Genomic DNA, 18,843 nt, shown 5'->3' with positions numbered 1-18,843 from the left:
TCCAGCCTGTGGGACTGATTTGGGTGGAACACTGCTACGAACATTGTGAAAATGGCCTCCCAGAGAACAGAAGGGGAGCAGGAGATGCGATAGCACTTGCGGCCTGGTAGGAAGCCATCAGGATGAGGGATCTGGCCCTCAATGCCTGATCAGCGGACCCAGGGAAGAGGTTTTGTGCCAGCTGCTACACTGTACCCAGCTCATAGAATGGCTTGTGTTGGAAGGGACTTTAAAGATCATCTAGTTTCAATCCCCTGCCATGAGCAGGGGCAGCTTTCACTAGAGCTGGTTGCTCAAAAGTTCCTTCCAACCTGGCCTTGAACACTGCCAGGGGTGGGGCAGCCACAGCTTCTTTGGGCAACCTGTGCCAGTGCCTCACTGTCTCCCGGTTTTGTTTTACTGTGATAAACTTTCAACGTCACTGTGTACACTCCATAAATCACACACCAGAAAGAGGGTATCATGACAGGTCACATTCAGCATTTCAGAGAAACTGTTGTCATCCTTAACCTGGGCCTTTGCCACCTGCTTCTACACCCCAAACGTGAGCCAGGACAGGACAGGACAGGGCAGGGGAAGTGCCCTCCACCTGAAAGCCATCGTTCCACAGGTCAAGGCTGCAGCAGGACCGCTCGCACATCCAACGGTGACAACCACAGCGACACCGCTTCAATGCTAGCACAACTCCACGCAACCCGCCCTGGCCTGCACCGAGCTGCGCATGCGCATGCGCCTTCAGGTGCCTGCGCAGGCGCCCTCGCGTCTCCGGACTCCCCGACCCCGACCCTGCAGGTGTGGCTAAGGGGAGCGAGCGGCTCTTACTGGTACCGGCGCCGCGGAAAGGCCGCGGTCTCTCTCGGCGGAGGTGAGTGAGGGACTCGCTCGGCCCCGGCGCGCCGCCGGGTAGGGCCGTTCTTCGCCCTCGGCTCGGCGGCCATGGTGTGTACTGTTGCCATGGGAACAGCGAGTGCTGGTGCCACCGGGCGCGTCGAGGCGGGTGAGGGGTAGCAGGGTCCCGCCGCTGGGGAGGACGTGTCGGCGGGACCGTTAGGCAGCAGGTTCCGCGGCCAGCGCTCGGTGCCGGCGGCAGCCCTGGCCTGCAGTGCGCTGCCCTGCCCTGCCCGCCAGTAATGCTCGTCCTCGGGGGTGCCCCCTCGCCGCTGGGCGCCGAGGCCCCGGCTAGGGCGTGCGGCAAGTAGGCCGGAGGAGGAGAACCTGCGTTCCGTTTACCGGCAGCTTGCTATCCACCGCGTCCGGGAGAGTTGTTTGCCGGCCTTGGTTTGGTTACTCCGCAAAGCCCCAGTCAGCTTGAGCTCCACGGTGCTGCTTACTTGGAACATGGTATCTAAGGGCCGAAAACCTTGCTCCGTTTACTGGGGGCTGTAGGCTCAATTTCTCATTACTTTGTCCTCATTTCTTTTGATAGTGATTTCTCTGCTGCAAAATTTCACCATACTGAAAGCGTGACTGGTAGCTCACTGATGTTTAAAATTGTGTCTAATAATACCCATTCTTAGTTCACTCTTACTAAACCTGTGTTTGGGTGCTAACTTTTCTAGTGATTTGCTTGGGAAGACAAAAGCTGGGTTCAGATGTTGGTGAGCAGAGTGTTCAGGGCTCGAGTGCAGGGTTTCTCCTCAGTGTACATAGTGATTGCAAGTATACCCATTCTGTGCAGTAGCAATTAAGTGACACTGGTTTTGCGATGGGAGATAGGATGGCAGAGTCAGTGTGGTGCCACATAAAGCCATGCTTCTTTCATGTGCTGGTGGGCCCCAGGTAAGTGTTCAATGGGTGCAGCATCTCACTAGGACTAATTCCATGTTCTCTCATCCTGTACCCCTTTCTACTGCTTTCAAGTCTTCCTGTACAGTGAAAACCAGTCCTCTGGAGTAAACAACTGGGGAAGAAAAGACAAGAACTTAAGTATGGGTTTTCTGACACTGTTGTAATATTCTGCCTTCCAGTTGAGTCAGAGAAGAGCCGTTCATGTGCACGAGTTAAAAGGTACCTGAGGAACAGTGACAGCAGTGGGTGACAAGATCTGTGTGTACCAGTTATGCTGTTCCCATTGACACTGTGACATTCCCTTTATCTGTCCCTGCTATGACTGGGGAGCAAAATGGGAACAATAATGGGTTTTCAAGAAGAGCACTAATAATTAGAATTATTTCTGATTTGTAATTGGGATACTTTATTTATTTAAAGGATAGAGTTTGGGAAAAAAAAACAGAAATTCTTGCAAATAGATACAAAGGTAGAACTAGGCTTGTATAAACAATGAAAGCCAAGGGTAAAACCAGATTGTAACACTGGGCAGCCAGTTCAGTAGTTTCCCTTCCACTCTTGTGCTGCTTCTTCATCCTGTACTTCTACTTTCTGCTTGTTGTACTCGTTTGTTGCACCTTAATTTAAAATGGTCTTTGGCATTGTGATTGAATGATTCGGGTCCTTATGCTCATCAAAGTCAAGAAAGCTTCTGGTGACTGGAGGGTTTTTCCTGTATGGACAGATCTAGGTGGTAGTTTTCTAGGAGCAGAACTGGTGTGATATAGCTGAAGGGGCTTCCTCAAAGCTTCTGGGGTGTGGGACGCTGGAGAGCAGATGAAGCTTCTTTCTTGAGGGCTGCTGCAGCAGAGCAATTGCTTGATGCTTGAATGAGTCAGCCTTAGGCCTACAAGAAAGATGCAGAAGGACTTACGAGAGCAAGTAGGAATAGAACAAGGGATAACGGTTCTAAATTGAAAAAGGGTAGATTTAGATTAGTTATTAGGGTGAAATTCTTTATTGTGAGGGTGGTGAGGCACTGGCACAGGTTGCTCAGAGAAGCTGTGGCTGCTCCATCCCTGGCAGTGTTCAAGGCCAGGCTGGGTGGGGCTTTGAGCAAGCTGGTCTAGTGGAAGGTGTCCCTGCTCGTGGCAGGGGGTTGCAACTATTTGAGCTTTAAGTTGCATTCGAGCCCAAACCATTCTGTGGTTTCAAAACAGTACAGATTTTCTTTCTCTAGCTGTCTTTTGAGAAAGAGACAGTGGTTGCACAGTGATGGCAGAGCAGCCAGACTCATTCAGATAAAAAAAATTACTTACGGATCCTTCATGTCTGCAAGAAAGAGTAAGCTTTCTTGCCCTATCATGTACATCTACACACACATTTTGTGACACTGCTGACTTGTTATTCTGTGTTCTGTTACATTTTCTGGCTAATAATTATGGGATATCTATTAATGATATATTTGTATCGTATCACTACTTCAATTCCGAGCGTGTCTAATACCCCTTTACGCCGAAATGACGAGGTGTTAATGCTCTCATCGGTTCGGCGCTGTCTCAAGCTCTGCTCGGTGCCGCCCCCAAGTGACAGCTCCCGCCCCACTCTGCTCTCGGTGTCGGGAGCCGGAGGCTGTTCTCCGCCAGCGCCGGGGAAGGCCGCTCCGCGCCTTTCCACTCAAGTATCAATGCAGCAGTGGGCTCAGTCCAGCATCCGAACTAAGCCATAGGTTCCCTTTGCGACTTTAATTGTTAAAACTTTGGTTTTAATGGATTGGAAGGGTGACTAACAGTGCCCAAATAGAAGGACTTCACTAATTAAGCTCATAGCAAAGCTCTCGTGACAGTTAAATAGGTAAGAGATGAAAGCTTCAACAAAAAGTTATTATAATGGAAGCTTGATCTTAACTGTGGCAAATAAATGTACTTCTAGGATAGAAAATTTGCAGTGGATAGCAGAATTAACAAAACCTTATGCTGATTGTATCAGTGATGTGTCAGAAACACATCCTATGTCTCAGGTTGTTTCTTAGTTTAACTGTTAGGTACATATATGTAAATCCCATAAAAATATATGTTTCAGTGTCAGAGCACAGAGATTTTAAGAACAGGGTCCTTCAGAGATTAAATGTAAGATAGTTGATTACTTGAGAAGATTTATTTTAAATTTTAGCAAGGTGGATGGAAATACATAGACCAGAAAATAATATTTGTAAGTTAATTTAAATTTATGATTTGTAGAATCATGTTAACTATGGTTTAGTGTTTATTCATAGCTGTTGTTTCTACATCTGCTTGATACTAATAGTGTCACATATATGGCCTATGCAGAAGACCTTTCACGTAAAGGTTGAAATCTTGACTCCCGGTAGCTGGGAGAATAGGGAATAGAAACCTACCTTCCCTGTTCGGTGAGGAATGGCTGTGTAATTGCTCCAGACAGACTGCTGCAGTGGAATTCCTTACTTAGCTCTTCTGAATCATGTTGTAACAGAGAGAAGAGTGTGGAGCATAGGGAGCCAAATTCAGTCACAGAGATGTATTAATGGTAATCAGAAAGATTAAAAACACTTGACAGGCTCAGGCTCCTGATCTGTTCCTGTGTTTTGTAATTGTGCACCTTTTAGTGAGAGAGGTTGGTGCACTGCTTCTTAGCTTCCAATTTTATCTTGTGTAGTTCAGCTGAAGGTGTTCGGTTGTGTATTAATTGAAGAAACTGTGCCAGAATGTACAGGCTCTCAAAGAAAATAGGAGAGGCAATTGGACATGTGAAAATGCAGAACAAGAAGAAGTGAACGAAGAAACTAGAGAAATAGGATTTTTTATTTCTTTTTTCCTCCATAGTTTAGAAATAACTGAGATATTGGTGTCTGATCTACTGTCGGTTCATTGTCATAAATTATGTGAGAGAATAGAAATTACCAGATGGTCTGAGTCACAGACAGTGCAGAGACATATTTTTCTTTTTAGGTAAGTTTGAAAAGCACAAGAGGAATTTTGAATGGTTTAAGGCTCATGATGAATTTTCTGTAAAATGACAAGGATGGTATCTGCAGAGAACTGCACCAAGATAGTGATTGATTTTGGAGGGCTCCGGGGACAATGAAGCAAGTATTTCACTGCCCACTGCATTTGCTAGAAGATGCAGCAGGACAGAACACTGATTGAAAGTTTGGGTTGACAATTTATCTTATTTTAGTGTTAAGTTCATTTGCATGTGCTTGAGGGTAGGTTGGGGAGGCATTTCTTTCAGATTGGATTGCTTATTCTTCCTTGTCTCTGCTTATTGGTTGCTGATAACTGTGCTTCTGTTACTGAGAATAATACCTCTTTGATTTATTAGGAAACATCTTGGCCAGGTCAATAACTTATATTTGATTTCCTAAGTTCATTGGACAGGAAGTGTCTCTTTACAGCGTATTACTGAATTCGTGTTGTGGCTATGATGGTTTATAAGTAATCAGGTGTTAAGAAACAGATTTTCTGTAGTATTGGAAAGTACTGCATTTGGCCCAAAAAGCACTGTGGTACTGAGTGTGGTGTACTTCAGCTTCCTCTAAAAAATTGAAGGTCCTCCATGTCAGATGCTTTCTGCTCTTCAGTGTTTTCCTACAGAACTGAGAAATAGTGCAGGACTGTCTAGAATTTTGCTATAGTAGCCTTTTTAACTACACTGTGGGAACATGACCTTTGATGAATTAATAGTTTGTCATTTTGAAGTAGCATTATATTCGGTGCCTTCCATATATGCTGTAGTGTTCTTCCTGTGCACTACTTTGCAGAGGAATGCAAGCTTCAAAGAATAAAAATACAGAAGAGGCAGAACCATTCTACAAGCTTTCAGTGCCAAAGGAGAAGACTAGTTCTGAGATTATAAGTGAAGCCAGAAATTTTCTACGAACACTGAGAACTCGGAGACCATTTACACCTACAGAAGAACAAAGGAGACTTTTTGGATCTGGATCCTCACGAGCTCCTCAAAATAGACCCCCTTCAGTTTTTAGGTACTGTGGCTTTTAAGATTTTTTTTTTTTCCAAATATGCTTTAATAACAAGAGATTTGATTCTGTAATTATGTTTCCGGTGAATTTTTTCCCCTGTATTAATTCATATTGCTAATCCTTCGCCACCTTCTAATGATCCTTACTGTTGGTGTTAATCTACATGTCCAGGAAGTTCCTGTGGATTAGAGATACCAGAGGCAGACTTTACAGTAGTTTTGTATGTAAAGAGTAGTATAGGAAAGTAGTACCTCACTTTTTTCTTAAGACAATGTAGGCTTTTCATATATATGCTTCAGTTTTTTCCCTGTGAAAAAAAAAGAAACTGAGAAAGCTTGCTTGTTTCCACATAAACTGTATGCTAGATCTTTTTTTTCAGAGCTTTCTCAGGTATTTTTAGTCATAAATTGTAGGTCTTGAAGTTTGAAATGCTCATTTTTAATCATAATTTATACTACTTCAGAATTATTTGTGTGGCATTTTGTTAAGTACTATAATTCACAGAGCTCAATAAATATGTCTCTTGTGACAAAAGAGAAAAAAGTTGTATATTGGGCTTTTAAAATCCATTTTCCCAGTTAGTTTTTTAGCTCCTGTATATGCCAATTCTGTAGTGACTGTAGGGAGGAGATAGGAACTGTATTCATAATGTTAGGTATCAGGCATGCCAGAAAGGGTACTGAAACGTGTTGGAAAAGCCGTACAAGTAAGTCAGTGTCCATGCTGTTTTCATGGCAGCATGACTTCAGGCACACAATGTATTGGATACTCCTTACTGCATCATGTTGTGTCCTCAGAGGAGGCGAGAGCCTGAGAGTGACTTGATGTTTGTTGGTGACCAGGTAATGAGATCCCTCCGGCTGCCATCCATGATTATTCTGCCTGTGCTTCTCATGTGTACAGGAAGGAGCATGCTTATGCCTACACAAACGTGTGATTTCTGCCCTGTGGTGTTCTGCAGCTTGTGTCAGATACCTTGGGCACTAACCACAGTTAGTTTGTGGGTGGGTTTAGGCTTGTATGTTGTAGATGTGTATGAAGTAAGCTGTGTGATGGCAGGTGTGCAAGCGATCTTTTAATTCTTCTCTCTTGGTGCTGCTGGATTCCCACATATCAAAGTTAAATAGAATTCATGGAAAAAGAGTGATAAAGTGCTCTGTCAGTCTTCCTTTCTTCTTCCTTTTCACCATATTCATTGGAAAATACAAGAAGCAAGTAATAAAATACAAACAAAAAAATAAAAACCAACCAACCAAAAAACCCCACCAGATCCAAAATCCCCAAAACACAAAATGTTGGCTCTGCTTTATTCATATTATGTTTAATTTCTTTACACTAGTCTTCATGCATCCAGTTTTGATTTGGCTGAATCAAGACCACTGTCTGGTGTTCGTCTTAGCCCACTGAAACATGTAAGTACTTGTTCCAGAGTTTGAGGATTACAGGTGAGAGAAAACGAGACAAATAGAGAACTCTCAACTAGTTTATTAATATAGGAAAATATAGAGATAGTAAAGGATACGGTCAAGGATACTTCTGATGTTTGGTTATCTTACGAACCCCAAGGACCCTGTTAAGACGATCAGGAAACCAGCTCAGAGAATCGTCATTGCAGTGCGAGGAGACAGGCTCAACCTTAGCGGCTGTCCCTGCGGAGGCAACATTGACCTGGGTGGTATGAAGTTCTGCCTCCCCCACATCGCATGAGGCTCGGGCTTTTATACTGACAAAAATGCACTCTTGTTCTGATGCAGGGGGCCAGCCTAAGATGGAAGAAGTGTCCAGCAATATCTAGAAAGGTCTCCAAGGGTCGAGACATTTCCAGGGATTTCTAAAGTGGAACTTTCCGGGTAGGAACCAAAGCTGGCCTTTCCAGGGAGCAGCCAAAGCAGGACTCTCCGGGGAGGAGCCAAAGTGGACAAACAGTACTCTTCTATCTTTGTGTGTTTCACAATGGACCATTACCTATTGTTCCTGACACAGTACTCTAGAAATAACTCGGGAAATACTGACGTAAAAATACATTAATTTGTAGCGTAAGGAAAAGATACAGTTTAAATAGGTTGGGAGGAGTGGAAGGCTGTTGTAATGTTAGTCTGAGACTTCAAAAGTCAGTTTTGACTTTTTTTCCCCCAAAAGAAATCTGAAAATAATTAAAAACTATTTAAATATCTCTGTATTGCATTATATTTCTAAGTGACATCAACAAGAATCAGAAGATGGATACTTGAGTCAGCTTTCTTTGTGTAAGATTACTGAAATAGAAAAAGGTCATGAGCATCAACATGAGCCAGCAACGTACCCTTGCTATTAAAAAGATGGCTAATGGTATTCTGGGCTGCATTAGGAGGAGTGTTGCCAGTGAGTTGCCACACCTGGAGTGCTGGATTCAATTCTGGGCTCCCCATTAAAAGAGAGGCATAGAGCTACTGGAGAAAATCCAATGAAGGGCCACAAAGACAATGAGAAAAGATGATGAAAGGCCTGGACCGAGGCTGGGAAAGCTGGCAACATACAGCCTGGAAAAGAGAAGGCACAGGGGGATCTTATCCATGTATATCCAAAGGGAGAGTGCAAAAAAAACAACCAACAAAAAACGGAGGGGGGAAGGGGAACAGAGGTAGTGTTTTTTTTCAATGCCAGAACCAGGGGCACGAACTGAAACACAGGAGGTACCCTTCAAACTTCAGGAAACACTTTTTCCGCCATGCGGGTGACAAAGCACTGATACAGGTTGCTCAGAGATCTTCAAATCTTCCTGGATGTGGTCCTGAGCGATGGGCTCTGGGTGTCCTACCTGAGCAGGGGGGTTGGGCAAGGTAACATTCAGAAATCCCTTCCCGTCTCAACTATGCTGTGGTTCTGTGATCAATGACTTGAAAGTAACTAGATTGTGCTTTCTATTTGACTTACACTAGATTGATTGTGCTTTCTATTTGACTTACACATCTATAAAAGGTAATGATTGTAGTGTATTTAAAAACAAATAGAAGTACTTGTAAAATTTTTCCCTCTCTGTGAAAAATTTGTTGTTTTTTTTCCAATTTATAAACATATCTTCTGTTTCAAATTTTTTTCTATTTAATATTTAAATATGAGATTGAGTCATGATCATTTGTTTAGTACCTGAGAGACCAGAGCGTGCTAAAACAGGTAAGTATGCTTGCTGCATATATTGTTTCTTCAAGATAATATTCTTTAGGAGATTAGGGAGGGGAAATCTAAGAAATGTTATATTTCAATAACTTTGATAAGGTAACATGTTTATGTGAATCAAACTTAAAAATTATGACCATACTTAGATTAAATGTATCTGCAGTTGTATTTAATAACTGGTGTTAAGTTTTCATTTATCTTGTGCATGATAGTGGAAGAGTATCTGTTAAGACCAATGCAAAACCTGCCTTTTCTACTTTACCAATGGAGAGAAGTTAGTACATTGTAAATGAAAAGCTTGTGTTAGTCACGGTGGCTGTTTGCTCACCTTTTTCTCACCTGTTTGCTAATGGGGAGAGCTCTGGAGGATTGGACTGGAGACTTTTGAATGGATCCTTTATTGTAAGGAAATTGGTAGACAGCCTTGATCTTAGAGGGCAATGTCTTCATTTAGGGCACAAGAAGTGTTCTGTACCACAGGTTCAGGGCCTTGCCACATCCTCAAATGCAAGGTACTGACATAAATAAAGCTGGAACTTGCATGTGTCTGGATCTGCATGATTTGTTTTAGTGTGATAGGAAGTGGTACATGTGATATGAACGCATTTGAAGTGTTTTTGAAATACTTGTTTAATGCTCAAAACTGAATCATGAAGAACAAATATGCCTCTAGAATTGGTCTTTGGCACAACATTTTTTAGTTGTTTTTTTTTTTTTTTTACAAATAATCATACTGCAGATGATGCTAAATGAGTATTTATGAGGAAAATAAATGATCCTGAGTTTCAGTTGCTCTACTCAGGCTAGTTTTTGTTTGTTTTCTGCCCCTTCCTGAATATTTGCTTTTTAATGGCTTTCTGTGGTGATAAAAGGTAGTGGAATCTATATGAAAATTTATTAATGAGCAAATCTATGGACTTCTATCTATCCTATTCTGAATTTAATTTTTTTGTGTAAATAATTTGCATTTTTTGCTTATATGAAAGTGAAATTATCTGTGCTTTTATTAAAACATTGTCTTTATCTTTGCCACAGAAACCGGTATTAGTCACTTCTGCAAAAGATGAAGATTCTTCCATTTCCTTTCCAAAAACTCTTGCTGATGCTGCAGAGATCAGAAAAGTCAGCAATGCTCGGGCACACTTATTTAGAAGAACTTCTTGGGGAAACTTCCTTTTGGCTAAAACGGTGCCTTCTGATCAGAGTAAGAACATTTTAATATATATTATTTCCTAGAAAAATAACTGTGTGATGGGTTTTAATATTGTTACTTACATGAATTATTCTATTAAATGACCTGCATGTCCTTTCAGAGTAAATTTAAAAATTACTTACCTGGCTTTAAGGCAGTTTTGAAAATATGATTTAATAAATTATACTGGCTTTCACTTCTGAAAGTGAGTTGAAAGCTACACGTGCCTTTTTTTTCCTACAGGTTTCTAAGTAATGGAATTTTTACTGGAAGTTTTCTTCAATGGGTAAAATTAACATTAACTGCTGAAATGTTTAAAGAGATAATGAGATGGCATCCTCTAAGGAGATTCCCTGATGGATTATTGAGTATAAAGGAGGAGTAAAAAGAAATTATATGTCTTGACACACTTCCAACTACATTGCATTTGTTGTTAAGAGTTTCATTAGTGGAGACTTAATAAAGGTCACAAAACATGGACTTTAAAAGTAATTTTTTGCAGATGGAAATGTCTTGACATCTCCGTTTCCTGCACATTGGCTCATTGTAAAACGTGTTGGAAATCTGTTTTTAATGAAGACTTATTTGTAATGATGACAATTCTTACATGGCTTGGGATTGTTACTTTACATGATAAACTGAATATCTCACTTTTTACCTTACTGCAAAATAAGTCTTACACAAAAAGTACTAAATTTTACCTCATTATTGTGTACATATTCTATAGATGTGTATTTAGTAGTTTATGCAGTTTATCGTAGATGTAGTTTAATCCATTAGCCTGGATAAGTTGATGTTACTAATTGAAGAAGTTGAGAACCTGATGTAGCTATAGCCTGAGTTTCCTCTCTTCTCTTCTTTGGAGATCGTGCAAATGTTTATGTAAGGTTTTTTGGGCATGTTCTTGTCACGTGTAGATACCAAGGTGCAATATTAACAGCTACTTTTTGAGTGAGTTCCGTCATAATATTTAGATCCTGAAATATAATCACTTTTTTCACATGGTACAATCCACTTATCTCTAAAAGGAAAATAAAAAAAAATGATTAAAGATAAAAATGTTAAAACACAAAATGGAATGCCTATGGCAGAGGGGTTGGAACTAGATGATCTTAAGGTCCTTTCCAACCCTAACTATTCTATGATTCTATGGAAAGACTTAATGACTTTATACTTCACTCTAATTATTCTTAAGCTTTCTCACTTTTTAAACTGATACAAGCACGTTTAATGTAACATGCCAAACAGCAGTTCATTTTAGCTCTGTCTTGTGTATTTATTGTGTATGAATACTTCTACAAAATGTATTCTCTTTGGCTATTTCAGAGGAAGAGAAGCTAGATTCTGAACAACCAGCTATGATGAATAATCTTTGCAGGACTAATAATGACTGCTTAGCAGAGCAAAGGTCAAACACACCATGGAATGGTGAAAGCAGACAATTAATTTGTAATGAGCATGTCAGCGGATTGGAGAGTAGAGACTTCTTAAAAGGGACAGCTGGAAAACTTTTGTTTCAAATGAGAGGAGAAAGGTCAGTATTGATTGAGTATAGTAATGTGCGCCTTCCACACAACCCTCTTCCTATATATTTAACTTTTTAAGTATCAAAATGTTTAAAATTGGTGGAATTTGAAGGTAGCACTATTCATGCATTACAACAAAACTATGTTTAGGTTATTAATAAAAAAAAAATCTTTACACTTCTGTTCTTAAGAAGTTTCTACACTCAAAAGACTTGATTTGTCCAAAAATTGCTGGTAGTAAGTTGCATGATGTGAAATAACTTTGTTTGATCATTAACGTTGCGAAACTAAGTTGTCTCATAATTGCATATAGAATGCTCAAGTTTAAATTCAGTGTGCTTGCTTTTACAGTTCAAGCCTCTTTTTTAAAGGTATATACATTTTTCCTTTAGCTCCACAGATGAGTAGAGCTGTGTTTTCAGTTCTAGTATTGGGGAAATACGTGATCATACACAAAAATCAGGCTTAAACTCATTGCCAATGCAGACAGATTTTTTTTTTTTTTTTGGCTTTGAATTTTTTTAGTTCAATTTTATTTTTATGACCAAACAGGCATAAGAGATTGATGAGATGCATGCACATGCCTGATTCTGAACCTAGATCAATACATCCATTCTGTAATTCATAACTGAGTCTTTTTTTTTTCCCTTTTTTTTTTCCCCTTTTTTTTTTTCCCCTCTTTTGATTCAGATCTGAATTCTCGCACAGGAAGAAATAGCCCGTGGCACTATGTTCAGCAGGTGTATCAGTTGCTGCATTATTAGTTGAATGAACAACTGTTTTGTGCTAATAACATAGACAGAACTAAGAGTCTACAACAAAGAATAAATGACAGTTTATTTTCAAAACGCATCCTATAAACACTTGGTCAATGTTAAATGTAAATATTTGCCCACAGATATTTTCTTTCTAGAATGTATATATGCTTAGGAAAAACTTATTTACCTGGGCATTTTAAACACCTTTGATATTAATGAGTAGATTCTTAGCTTTATAAAATGAAATGCCTTTCATTTGCTAGCTTGTTGATAGTATCGTATAGCTTAGAGGATGTTGTCCATTGAGGCTGTTATAGCAAATGATACATAGCAGAGCTATCATAGCACTCTTCTTGTATATTAAACTGAAAGAGGATTTAAGAAAAGACTGGAGACTTGTAGGAGCAAAGAAATAGTTTCATGAGTATGGAGGGAGGGAAAATGAGACAATAAACCCAGCAATGAAAAACGTGGGTGAAGGACATGTTTCTCTACTGACATATTCTTAGGAACAGGCGGAGAAAAAAAGAGAAAGGCCTATTAGCAAAAAGACTGCTTGTTGCAACATGAGGTTTTCTAGGACATTTTCTGTTCTCTTTCTCTGTGTAAGAGGAGTTTTAGAAAATATGAGTGGAAAGGGGAAAATGATGTATTTTCAATTTTATATTCTTCAAGTACCGTTATGCATATTTGAAGAATATTTTGTCAAGCTTAGTTTTGCATAACTTCTGTTGGCTTAATTTCTTTTTGACCTGTTTACTTACTTTTCAGACTCTTAAGATGATAGCTAAAATAATAATGATTCTAACCATAAAAGATGGATTGTTAATGCATGTAGCATATTATGTCCATGTTTGAACTAGGAAGAATACTTCTGTAAGTAGGTGGATCTCCCTTCAATTAGTTCTCAAATTACTGGCCTTAAGATAATATTTTCCAATCCTGTTCTGACTAGTTTTCTCAAAATAGAAGAGCAACGTACTATTCTTCCCTCTTCTTGTGCTGTATGCAAGATCTATGTTTTTGAATGGTGCTTTACCTTCTCTTGCAAGTTGTGCATGCTTTCTGTGGACTTGAGACGGAGATTATTTTTGTCAATGTTGCCTGTGCTGCTTTATACCCTTGTGCCAAATATCACTAGCAACATTTAGGTGTTCATATGGCTTAGACTACCAGACATACCTGCAGTGCTGCAGTATGCACAAAAATAAACAAAATGCTTTCCCTTTAGACAAAAATCCTTCATCTGTATCAGCCCAAGTATTTCATGCCATCGTATGATGGAATGGCTCTAGGTAATCTCAACTGCCCTCATACATTCTAGCTCATTGCTAAGACTTATGCCAATAGACACGTTGGTTTGGTATTCACATATGATACTCACAAGTCAGGCAGATGCTGATCTGTATCCTTTTCTGAGTTCAGAGATGCCATTTGTCATCTGACAGGGTAGTTGAAAGATACCACAAACCTATCCTTCAGTATAGTTCACTGAGTTTGGTCTCGTAGGAGTTGTATATAAAAGGTTCCAGTACCACAGAGGTGTTATTGCAGTAACAGTTTCGTCATTCTTTCTCAATATAACATATTTACAGGTACTGGATGATTGCTCTGATTAGGTTGCTTCTATGTCATAAATACTTGAGGCATCTTGTATGAAATTTAAAGATATTTCTATTTAAAGTACATTGTATTCAGGAGTAATAGAATGAAGGCTTAAAGGAATGTGAAAACTTGCATCACCTGGAGTCCTGTCATTCTCCATATGAAGCAGTTGTCAGGCTCAGTTCTGTATCCTAGTGATTTAAAATCCTTGCAGGAATTAAGAAAGAGAATTACAGAAATAGTACACTTCATGCAAGAGAAAGTGCATGAGGCTCCTTACTTCCCTTTCCCCACAGTTCCTATATATGTACCAAAATAACTTTTCCAATAAAGCTGTTGGTTTTTTTTATTTTTTTTTTTCTGATGGAACTGTAGAGCATGCCAAAATAGCATAGTGATTCTTGACTTTAATGCTATTACTATTATTTCAAAAAGAACAGAAGGGAAGTATTCCACAAAGTGACTTGCTCCATCTGGGATTCTTTTGTCGTCCCAAGGACTGATGAAGAGATGAACAGTGCTGATGAAATCGCTACCGCTTTATAAAGATACTGGGGAGTGAGGGGAAGAGAGAAGGAGAAGAGAAAAAGACCTTTTGAGGAAAAGAGTTGTGCGTCATTTTGCCTGCAATTCTGTTTTTCAAATAGCCATCTAATTAGAATAGGTAGATTAATTGAAATAGTTTGGATTTATTGACATGTTGCCTCAGGAAAGCAAGGAGCAATTTCTGACAACCATAAGGAACCTAAGTTTTGTTTATATCTTCATCCAGCCATTGTGCCTTGCCATCTATTGTGATTGCTATAGAAATGAAAGTTCTAAAATGTTTTCTGCATTCATATATTTCAACAGAAGTGTCAGCAGTGATGGCAAATTTGCTGATGAAGAGCAACAGTTTCCCTGGTGAGAAAAAATGAATTTTATTCTTTTTTTTTTTTTTTTTCCTCTTCCAACTTTTCAATGTTCTGAAAGCTTAGATGTCGTTGCAGGACTCCTTAGAAACATAGGTGCCTTTGGTGAGGAAAAGCTTGGTAGCAAACAGTTGATTCCCAAGCAGCCTGCTCTACGCTTTCTCTAAAGTGGTTTCTATAAATACCTGCCAAAGGATTAGAAGGTGCTGTAAAGACAAGTGCAAGGTCCTACACCTGGGTTGGAGCAATCCCAGGCACAGCTACAGGTTGGGCAGAGAAGTGATTCAGAGCAGCCCTGTGGAGAAGGACTTGGGGGTGTTGGTCAATGAGAAAATGAACATGAGCAGACAGTGTGCGCTTGCAGCCCAGAAAGCCAACCATATCCTGGGCTGCATCAAAAGGAGCATGACCAGCAGGTCGAAGGAGGTGATCCTGCCCCTCTACTTTGCTCTCGTGAGACCTCACGTGGAGTATTGTGTGCAGTTCTGGTGTCCTCAACATAAAAAGGAGATGGAACTGTTGGAACAAGTCCAGAGGAGGGCCACGAGGATGATCAGGGGACTGGAGCACCTCCTGTATGAAGAGAGGCTGAGAAAGTTGGGGCTGTTCAGCCTGGAGAAGAGAAGGCTGCATGGAGACCTCATAGCAGCCTTGCGGTATCTGAAGGGGGGCTATAGGGATGCTGGGGAGGGACTCTTCACTGGGGACTGTAGTGATAGGACAAGGGGTAATGGGTTAAAACTTAAACAGGGGAAGTTTAGATTGGATATAAGGAGGAAATTCTTTCCTGTTAGGGTGGTGAGGCACTGGAATGGGTTGCCCAGGGAGGCTGTGAATGCTTCATCCCTGGCAGTGTTCAAGACCAGGTTGGACGAGGCCTTGGGTGGCATGGTTTAGTGTGAGGTGTCCCTGCCCATGGCAGGGGGGTTGGAACTAGATGATCTTAAGGTCCTTTCCAACCCTAACTATTCTATGATTCTGTGCCCTTTTTTCTTTCACCATTGCTGTCCATGTTAAATGTCTGTTTGACAGATTCCTTGAGAGGTATTCATTAACTGCTTCCATAGGGCTAGTTTCTCTTTTTTTTTTTGTGCCTTTTATACTTTTGGAATGGTTCCATAGAAAATGAGAAAAGCAGGGGACAAGTGATTACTGGAAATCACTTCTGTCTGATTGCTTAAATGAGCTTCACATCTGTGCCCGAAATATTCATTCATCCTCTCCTCAAAGAAAAGGATTCCTATGGAGGAGGTAGATCCCTTTCCTGAAGGGAACACCCATTCTGTTTTGCTCTGAAATGAATGACGTGGTGTGGACATCAGTTTGTTGTGTGGTTTAGTCGATATTGCTGCAGATTCTCCAGACTTCTTTCAGGATTTGTCTTATTATGTATATTCACAATTTTTGGAGTTCTCATAAAGACATGGAAATGGGACATTAATCTACTCCTAACTAATCTTCTTCTATTTCTGCCTCAGTTCCACTAGCTATTGAGGCCACTAATTTAAGAAAGAAACAATTGAGTGGTGGCAAAGCTGTCACAGGTAGAGCCTTCTGCATTGTTTTCCAAGGACGTATGACACCTGTCCTAAGAAGGTGCTTATGTAGGGTTGGGAATCACTGAGAGAAAATTGGGAATGAAGAATTTTTTTTTCATAACTTTCTTTAGATTTCTGAAGAAAAGAGCGATAGGTAGCTGTTATCTCTGGTCTCTTCACTTGTGAAATAGTGGAGTTTAGGCTCACTTCTATTGCCTATGACAAAGGGAGTCTCTCCACTGTAGTCATTAATTTCAGGATGAGGTCATTGGTCTCCAAGTGTGGGAGATCTAGGTCTTGAGAGCCCTTATTGCCAATTGAATGGCAATTGTAGAATGGGAAAGTGTGCCTTGCAAGGGGTAAAGAAGGAATGCCAATTCAGTCTAGGTAGAGTAATGATGGATTTAGATTGAATTTTTGTTTAGAATGAGAATGCGTATTCAGGTTAAGAAGATGAAGATGCTGTGATTTTCAGACTCATATATTTAGGCTAGTATTTACGTGTTTTTTATCGTTAGAATTAGGCTGTCAGTTTTCTGCTTGCTTAGAGATACTCTGCCACAAGTAGATATTGTTACTATTTTCTGTATTAGGCAGAAGATGCAAAGAAGAAAAAGGATAAGGATATAGGTTTTTCATCAACCTCTATTATTCTTTTAAGCCATACTATTTAACATGTGCATGAAGTTCTTCATCAACAGCCTGTATAAATAGAATTCTATATTCTTTTTATCACTGGAGCTGTCATAGGTAATGGGCTATGCCCATGATTGTGTTTATAGAGAAATTGTTATTTGCTCATCTTTAGGATGACTCAGAGTGTAGTTGGACTATTTGTCAACATATTTTTGCAAATTATGTTGCCTTTCTACTATTTATCCTTTCTCGTATCAGTGGTATCAGTCTCAGTTATAGTTTTCACTCCCTTTGTTTTTGTCTTTTCTGGTGATGTTACTTATGATATAATCCTCTATAATTCCTGAAGTAATTTCAGGACATCTATATTATCAGTTTTTAAACTATTTGCATGCTTTTGAAAAACTGAGAAACAGGACTGACTAGAGGTTTGTGTAATTGGTTTAATACTTTAATTCATATTTCTTTAGCTGCCTGCAAGTAATTTAGTATGTATCTGTTGTTTTCTAAAAGGAAAATAGTTAACACCCCCCCTCCCCCCCTCAAAAAAAAAATAATCAAGCTGTCTGAGAAAATCAATTGCAGCCTCTCTTACTTGTTCCAGCTCTATCTCTGACTCTTCTCCTTTGCCTTGGGTCCTTCCACCATCCTATCCCCTGCTGCTGACTCAGGATCTGCTGCATCCTGCCCTTATTCCCAGGATCACCATTAGTTTCTTTTAACTTTCCCTGGAGATGTCATTCTTCTTTTTGAGATGAAGCTGCTGAGTCTGGCTATGCCCTGATAAACTTGATTATGCCTAATGCATCTTTGTACTGTGCTCCTGCCAAGAGATGTGATGGGCAGGTCATGAGACCACAGTTGTGAATAATTTAGAAAAATTACAACTGACAGTATATAAGCAACCCGTTGTCTCATACACCAGAGGGTTGTGCAGCCATCCAGAAGGACCTCAATAGGCTGGAGAAATGGATTGACAGGAACCTGATGCAGTTTAACAAGGGCAAGTGCAAAGTCCTGCACCTGTGGAGGAACACCCCCAGGCCCCAGTATATACTGGGAGACATCAATCTGGGAGGTAGCTTTGGGGAAAAAGGCATCAGGGTCCTAGTGGACACCAAGTTCATAGAACAGCTCAGGCTGGAAGGGACCTCAGAAGATCATCTGGTCCAATCTGTTGTGGAAAAGGGAGCCTAGATGAGATTATCTAGCACCTTGTTCATTTACAGCTTGAAAGTTTCCACCATATGTGGAGTGCTGGATCCAGTTCTGGATTCCCCAGTGCAATAGAGATACAGAGCAGCTGGAGAGAGTCCAGTTACAATGGAGTCCTTCATATGAGGAAAGGCTGGGAGAGGTGGGACTGTTTAATTTGAATAAGAAAAGGCTTGGAAGGCATCTTATTAATGAATATAAATACCTGAAGGGAGGGTGCATTATGACACCCTCATTAATTGTGTGGCAAGAGCTTTTCCTTCTCTCCCATGGCAGGCACTCAAAAGAATTAAAAATAGCTGTTTACCTGTTAATATTCCTTTTAGAGACATTGGTTGAGACTTCCATTTTCATAAGTACTTTCCTTTTGGCTTTTCCCTTTGTAGTCCATACAGAGTTTGGGAATCCTTGATTGAAAGGAAAACACGCAACTGCTTAAATAGCTAAATTATTCTTATCAATAGAAGGTATGCTATCCTGGATACTGCTGTCATTAAAAATAAACTCAGATTACAGTGTAGATATAGTCACTATAAATA

The 18,843-nt window shown here is 40.2% G+C and overlaps 1 protein-coding gene across 8 annotated transcripts in view; it reads left to right on the top strand.

The window, feature by feature from the left end:
- The first annotated feature begins 747 nt into the window (after window positions 1–747).
- ARMC2 (armadillo repeat containing 2) overlaps window positions 748–18,843 on the top strand; it is a 65,690-nt gene continuing 47,594 nt past the window's right edge. For 5 of the 8 annotated variants that reach the window (XR_009744525.1, XR_009744526.1, XM_061460144.1 and 2 more), the window contains exons 1-6: window positions 748–865; window positions 5,549–5,770; window positions 7,107–7,179; window positions 9,959–10,127; window positions 11,442–11,649; window positions 14,857–14,907. Coding sequence is in view for 6 of the 8 variants with exons in the window: in XM_061460144.1 (XP_061316128.1) it covers window positions 5,553–5,770; window positions 7,107–7,179; window positions 9,959–10,127; window positions 11,442–11,649; window positions 14,857–14,907 (719 nt within the window). In the remaining 2 variants the exon portion in view is untranslated. Of the gene's footprint in view, window positions 866–914; window positions 940–5,548; window positions 5,771–7,106; window positions 7,180–9,958; window positions 10,128–11,441; window positions 11,650–14,856; window positions 14,908–18,843 lie in introns of those variants that run through there. The other 3 variants (XM_061460143.1, XM_061460145.1, XM_061460147.1) reach the window with 3 other exon arrangements.

The sequence above is a fragment of the Pezoporus flaviventris genome, unplaced genomic scaffold, assembly GCF_033815535.1.
Source record: "Pezoporus flaviventris isolate CSIRO_AGI_PZ_B2104156 unplaced genomic scaffold, CSIRO_AGI_Pfla_v1 ptg000031l, whole genome shotgun sequence".
Taxonomy (NCBI): Eukaryota; Metazoa; Chordata; class Aves; order Psittaciformes; family Psittacidae; genus Pezoporus; species Pezoporus flaviventris.
The sequence above is the reverse complement of the archived record's forward strand: the minus strand, read 5'-3'. Positions and strand labels throughout refer to the sequence as shown.